The sequence below is a fragment of the Eriocheir sinensis genome, unplaced genomic scaffold, assembly GCF_024679095.1.
Source record: "Eriocheir sinensis breed Jianghai 21 unplaced genomic scaffold, ASM2467909v1 Scaffold572, whole genome shotgun sequence".
In the NCBI taxonomy this organism is placed as follows: Eukaryota; Metazoa; Arthropoda; class Malacostraca; order Decapoda; family Varunidae; genus Eriocheir; species Eriocheir sinensis.
Window position 1 is genome coordinate 35,032 of NW_026111912.1, and position 7,469 is coordinate 42,500.

The window sequence follows — 7,469 nt, forward strand, 5'->3', positions numbered from 1 at the left end:
ACCAAACCAAGCCAAACCAAAAACAACCCAACCCAACCAAACCAAACCAAACCAAACCAGGCCAAACCAAACCAAACCAAACCAAACCAAACCAAACCAAGCCAAACCAAAAACAACCCAACCCAACCAAACCAAGCCAAACCAAAAACAACCCAACCCAACCAAACCAAACCAAACCAAACCAAACCAAGCCAAACCAAAAACAACCCAACCCAACCATACCAAACTAAACCAAACCAAGCCAAACCCAAAACAATCCAACCAAACCAAACCAAATTCAAAGCAAACTAAAACGAACCAAGCCAAACCAAACCAAACTCCAAACAAACCAAAACAGAAGTAACTAAGTCTATTTCAACTCAACCCAACCCAACCTGACTAAGCCTTTCTCTCCCTCCCTGCAGCCACGTGTGCGGGGGTGCGGTGCGGCGAGGACAGGAAGTGCGTGGTGCGGTGTGGCGCCCCCCGTTGTGTGTGCTCACCGCAATGCCACCTGAAGCACGAGGAAGCGGTGTGCGGCTCCGACAACCGCACCTACAAGAGCGAGTGCCACCTGCTGAAGCGCGCGTGCCGGAAGAAGCAGCGGCTCTCGGTGGCACACTACGGCCCCTGCCAGAGTGAGTAGCAACAGAGGAGAGGAGAGGGGAAGGGGATGAGAAAGTCGTATATTGGAGACGGATAAGGGATAAATTAGAGAAATACACACACACACACACACACACACACACACACACACACACACACACACACACACACACACACACACACACACACACACACACACACACACGTTGAAGGGTAATAAAATCCACTTGTCTTTCTTTCTTTCTTTCTTTCTTTCTTTCTTTTATTTCTTTTTCTTTCGTTGTAATTTTTGTAGTTTTATTTGCACATTTATTTTTTTTCTTTCTTGTCCTTGTTCTTTCTTTCTTTCTAAGTTTGAAAGAGGAATAGGGAGTAAGGGGCATAGATTACAAAGAAAGGAGTGGAGTAGAGAGAAATATGGGCATAGATTAGAGAGAATAAGGAATAGAGATAATTGGGCATAGATTACAAAGAGGTTAGAGTAGAGAAAAAATGGACATAGATTATAGAGAAAAGGGCACAGAATAGTCAGAAAAAGGAATAAAGAAAAGGGAGACATAGATTAGAGAGAAAGAGGAAGAGGAAGAATAGATAAAGAGGGATAGATTAGAGAGAAAGAGGAATCTAACTTAGATTAAAAAAAGACGTATTAAAGAGAAAGAGAAATAGAAGACAGAAAGGAATAAATTTGAGAGAAAAAGAATAGATTAGAGAGAAAATAGAATAGAGTGAGGAAGAGGTATAATAGAGAGGAAGATTGTTTTTGTCGTTTTTTGTTTTAGTATTCTTGTATTTTTTCGATATTTTTTTATAATTTATCATATAAGCGTTTTTTCCTTTCTTTTGATTTGCTTCTATTATTTTCTTTGTCATTTTGTCATTCTTCCCTGTGTCATTTTTCTTTCGTTATTCTCTATCTATATTTCTTTCTTTCTTTCATTCTTCTTCTTTTTCTTCTTTTTCTTCTTCATCTTCTCTTTCTTCTTTCAGTCTCTCTCTCTCTCTCTTTCTCTCTCTCTCTCTCTCTCTCTCTCTCTCTCTCTCTCTCTCTCTCTCTCTCTCTCTCTCTCTCTCTCTCTCTCTCTCTCTCTCTCACACACACACACACACACACACACACACACACACACACACACACACACACACACACACACACACACACACACACACACACACATACATACACACTTTGAAGGGTAATAAAATCCATCTGTCTCTCTCTCTTTCTTTCTTTTATTTCTTTTTTTTATTTCGTTGTCATTTTTATAGTTTTATTTCCACATTTAATTCCTTCTTTCTCGTCCTTGTTCTTGTTTTGTTTCTTCTTTCTTTTTTCTTTCTTCTTTTTCTTCTTCTTCTTCTTCTGAATGGGTATCTTCTCCCTTTTCCTCGAAGTCCTCTTCCAAGACTTCCTCCTCCTCTTTCTCGTCTTCCTCCTCTTAGTTCTCTTCCAGCATCTTTTACCACTTTTCTTGGTAGTCTTTACACCCCTCCTCCTTCTCCTCCTCCTCCTCCTCCTCCTCCTCCTCCTCCTCCTCCTTCAACACCTGTCATTTTTCTCGGTACTCTTCAAATTGAATATCATCATCTCCTCCTCCTCCTCCTCCTCCTCGTGATCCATCTCCCATCTTCGCCTCCTCCATCACGTCCTCGTCTCAGTTTCGCGAATGCAGAACGAACCCTCTGCAGAATAAAGGAAGGCAAAAAGGAACATGTCGGAGAGAGGGAAGCAACACTAACATAAAGGAAGCGAACCAACACAGACATAAAGGAACAAGAGGAAGAGAAGCAATAGGACATAAAGGAAGAGAAGCAACACAGACATAAAGGAATAAGAGGAAGAGAAGCAACATGACATAAAGGAAGGGAAGCAACACAGACATAAAGGAATAAGAGGAAGAGAAGCAACATGACATAAAGGAAGGGAAGCAACACAGACATAAAGGAACAAGAGGAAGCGAAGCAATAGGACATAAAGGAAGAGAAGCAACACAGACATAAAGGAATAAGAGGAAGAGAAGCAACATGACATAAAGGAAGGGAAGCAACACAGACATAAAGGAATAAGAGGAAGAGAAGCAACATGACATAAAGAAAGAGAAGCAACACAGACATAAAGGAATAAGAGGAAGAGAAGCAATAGGACATAAAGGAAGGGAAGCAACACAGACATAAAGGAATAAGAGGAAGAGAAGCAACATGACATAAAGAAAGAGAAGCAACACAGACATAAAGGAATAAGAGGAAGTGAAGCAACATGACATAAAGGAAGGGAAGCAACACAGACATAAAGGAATAAGAGGAAGAGAAGCAACATGACATAAAGGAAGGGAAGCAACACAGACATAAAGGAACAAGAGTAAGCGAAGCAACATGACATAAAGGAAGGGAAGCAACACAGACATAAAGGAATAAGAGGAAGAGAAGCAACATGACATAAAGGAAGCGAAGCAACACAGACAAAGGAATAAGAGGAAGCGAAGCAACATGACATAAAGGAAGGGAAGCAACACAGACATAAAGGAATAAGAGGAAGAGAAGCAACATGACATAAAGGAAGGGAAGCAACACAGACATAAAGGAACAAGAGTAAGCGAAGCAACATGACATAAAGGAAGGGAAGCAACACAGACATAAAGGAATAAGAGGAAGAGAAGCAACATGACATAAAGGAAGCGAAGCAACACAGACAAAGGAATAAGAGGAAGCGAAGCAACATGACATAAAGGAAGGGAAGCAACACAGACATAAGGGAATAAGAGGAAGAGAAGCAACATGACATAAAGGAAGGGAAGCAACACACGCAAAGGAATAAGAGGAAGCGAAGCAACATGACATAAAGGAAGGGAAGCAACACAGACAAAGGAATAAGAGGAAGCGAAGCAACATGACATAAAGGAAGCGAAGCAACACAGACAAAGGAATAAGAGGAAGCGAAGCAACACAGACATAAAGGAATAAGAGGAAGCGAAGCAACATGACATAAAGGAAGCGAAGCAACACAGACAAAGGAATAAGAGGAAGCGAAGCAACATGACATAAAGGAAGGGAAGCAACACAGACAAAGGAATAAGAGGAAGCGAAGCAACATGACATAAAGGAAGGGAAGCAACATAGACATAAAGGAATAAGAGGAAGAGAAGCAACATGACATAAAGGAAGGGAAGCAACACAGACATAAAGGAATAAGAGGAAGAGAAGCAACATGACATAAAGGAAGGGAAGCAACACAGACATAAAGGAATAAGAGGAAGCGAAGCAACATGATATAAAGGAAGCGAAGCAACACAGACATAAAGGAATAAGAGGAAGAGAAGCAACATGACATAAAGGAAGGGAAGCAACACAGACATAAAGGATTAAGAGGAAGCAAAGCAACATGACATAAAGGAAGGGAAGCAACACAGACATAAAGGAATAAGAGGAAGTGAAGCAACATGACATAAAGGAAGGGAAGCAACACTGACATAAAGGAATAAGAGGAAGCGAAGCAACATGATATAAAGGAGGCGAAGCAACACAGACATAAAGGAATAAGAGGAAGAGAAGCAACATGAAATAAAGGAAGGGAAGCAACACAGACATAAATGAATAAGAGGAAGAGAAGCAACATGACATAAAGGAAGGGAAGCAACACAAACATAAAGAAATAAGAGGAAGAGAAGCAACATGACATAAAGGAAGGGAAGCAACACAAACATAAAGAAATAAGAGGAAGAGAAGCAACATGACATAAAGGAAGGGAAGCAACACAAACATAAAGAAATAAGAGGAAGCGAAGCAACATGACATAAAGGGAGGGAAGCAACACAAACATAAAGGAATAAGAGGAAGAGAAGCAACATGACATAAAGGAAGGGAAGCAACACAAACATAAAGGAATAAGAGGAAGCGAAGCAACATGACATAAAGGAAGGGAAGCAACACAAACATAAAGGAATAAGAGGAAGCGAAGCAACATGACATAAAGGAAGGGAAGCAACACAGACATAAAGGAATAAGAGGAAGTGCCTACCTACGAATCCGCGGGACCAGATTCGATTCGGCTTGGTCGGTCAGCACATCCCACCCAGCTATCCAGTCACCATTTTGGGCTAGTCGATAAAATTGGTACTTGGGGAAACCTGGGACTTTTTTTTCATTATTGTTTCCTTTTTTTGCCGTAGAACTGTCTCCTTTGCTGTAAAAAAAAAAAAAAAAAAAATTGCGTCCTGGGGTGTGGGATGATATCTTCTTACACTCTACACAACCCCAGTCACCCCACAAACACCCCGGGGCCCAGAATCTCAACCTTGGTAAACATGGGGCTTTTTTTTCATTTTAATTTCCTATTTTCTTGCCCTTGAACTGTCTCATTTGCTGTAAAAAAATTGTGTCCTGGGGTGTGGGGTGATGTCTTCCTACACCCTAGACAACCCCAGTCACCCCGCAAACACCCCGGGGCCCAGAATCTCACCTTGACATGCCCCCTTCTACGCCCGCCAGGTCCAAAGAGACGGAGATGAGCACTGAGACAACGCGTAGCTTGGCGTGAACCCTCAACTTTACCTTTGCTTACCTTTTGTTTATGGTTGAATAGCTTCTTCCTCCGTTACTCCTCTGGACACAGCTGTCTCCGTAATCTTAATCACTTATAATTCGTTTCAATCGTTAACAGTAACAGAACAGATAGGAATATATAAATAGTTTCATAAGTACCTAAAAGAATCTCCTCCTCCTCCTCCTCCTCCTCCTCCTCCTCCTCCTCCTCGCTTCAAGTACAACATAAGAGTGTGACAGTGAACCATTATATTGCGTTTTAAATTTTAGGAGATCACTCACCACCCAGGAGGAGGAGGAGGAGGAGGGAAGATGGCAAGGGTAAAGGAAAGGGGGGGAAGACCGAGAGAGAGAGAGAGAGAGAGAGAGAGAGAGAGAGAGAGAGAGAGAGAGAGAGAGAGAGAGAGAGAGAGAGAGAGAGAGAGAGAGAGAGAGAGAGAGAGAGAGATGGGGGGAATTATTTTTTTATTAATTCAAATGGAAGAAGATAAAAAAGGAAGATTAGATTAAATGAAGGTGACGAGTGAAAAGATATTGAGATTTTGGAAGAATGCAGTCTCTCTCTCTCTCTCTCAGGAACATAAATAATGAAGGAATGACTGATGTTAACCATTTATTCTTCTCAGATTTATTGTTAGCCAGAGTTACGGTCAGTCTTCGTCTAGTGGGCTTAGGGGGAGAGAGAGAGAGAGAGAGAGAGAGAGAGAGAGAGAGAGAGAGAGAGAGAGAGAGAGAGAGAGGGGAAGGATGGAAGGGAAGTTGTGAGTGAGAAAAGGTTTGGTGGAAGAGGAAGAAACGACGGTGGGGATGGGAGAGAGAGAGAGAGAGAGAGAGAGAGAGAGAGAGAGAGAGAGAGAGAGAGAGAGAGAGAGAGAGAGAGAGGCTGGTAATGGGAATGGGATGGAAGGGAAGTTGTGAGTGAGAAAAGGTTTGGTGGAAGAAGAAACGACGGTGGGGATAGAAGAGAGAGAGAGAGAGAGAGAGAGAGAGAGAGAGAGAGAGAGAGAGAGAGAGAGAGCCCACGTGCCTCACCCCCCACAGAGGCCCGTGAATAATGCCTTCTTTTACCTGGCTTCAAAATCTGCTTTCCTTCACGCTCGCCTCCTCCTCCTCCTCCTCCTTCCGAGACTTATACGTTTATCTCCGCTCCTTACCTGCTCGGCCCCCCTCTTTACTCACCTGCCCCTCTCCCTCCCCTCAGGTGCTCGGCTAACAGGTACGCAGTAGGACTAATTTCATTACCTGTTTAAAATCCCATCGTGCCACTCAGGTATGCAGCGGCCAGGTGAGGCGCTGGATTGTGAGGTAGAAGGGGGGGGTGGGGGGGGGTTGAGTTTGAGGAGCTGTTGGGTTTGTGATCTTTTCTCTCTTGTTGTTGTTTTTGTTTTCATTGATAAGTTGGTCGTTACTCCGTCGTTATTTTTCCTCTTTGTTATCTGTTGTTGTTAATGAGTTTTCGATAGTCCTTCGTTTTCCTCCCTCTTTTTGTTGTCGTTATTCGTTGTCTTTCCTTTTTTTGTCGTTAATCAGTTCTCGTTAATCCTTTGTTATCTTTCCTCTCGTTGTTGTTATCGTTAATCAATTCTCGTTAGTCCTTTATTATCTTTCCTCTCGTTGTTGTTATCGTTAATCAATTCTCGTTAGTCCTTTATTATCTTTCCTCTCGTTGTTGTTATCGTTAATCAATTCTTGTTAGTCCTTTGTTATCTTTCCTCTTGTTATCGTTAATCAATTCTCGTTAGTCCTTTGTTATCTTTCCTCTTGTTGTTATCGTTATCGATAATCAATTCTCGTTAGTCCTTTGTTATCTTTCCTCTTGTCGTTATCGTTAATCAATTCTCGTTAGTCCTTTGTTATCTTTCCTCTTGTTGTTGTCGATAATTAGTTCTCGTTACCCCTTTGTTATCTTTCCTCTTGTTAATTAGTAATCGTTAACCCTTTGTTATCTTTCCTCTTGTTATTGTCGTTAATTAGTTCTCGTTAGTCCTTTATCTCTCCTCTTGTTGTTGTCGATAATTAGTTCTCGTTAGTCCTTTGTTATTTTCCTCTTGTTGTTGTCGTTAATTAGTTTTCGTTAGTCCTTTGTTATCTTTCCTCTTGTCGTTAATTAGTTCTCGTTAGTCCTTTGTTATCTTTCCTCTTGTTGTTGTCGATAATTAGTTCTCGTTAGTCCTTTGTTATCTTTCCTCTTGTCGTTAATTAGTTCTCGTTACCCCTTTGTTATCTTTCCTCTTGTTGTCGTTAATTAGATCTCGTTAGTCCTTTGTTATCTTTCCTCATGTTGTCGTTAATTAGTTCTCGTTAGTCCTTTGTTATTTTTCCTCTTGTCGTTAATTCGTTCTCGT

At 41.6% G+C, this 7,469-nt stretch overlaps 1 protein-coding gene across 1 annotated transcript in view; it reads left to right on the top strand.

Moving 5' to 3' along the window:
- Nucleotides 1–404: 404 nt before the first annotated feature.
- Nucleotides 405–7,469, top strand: part of LOC126993154 (follistatin-like) — a gene marked incomplete at its 5' end in the record, with an annotated part of 13,974 nt that continues 6,909 nt past the window's right edge. Inside the window, one exon of the mRNA XM_050852013.1 lies at nt 405–617. Coding sequence (XP_050707970.1) covers nt 405–617 — 213 coding nt within the window. The remainder of the gene's footprint in view (nt 618–7,469) is intronic.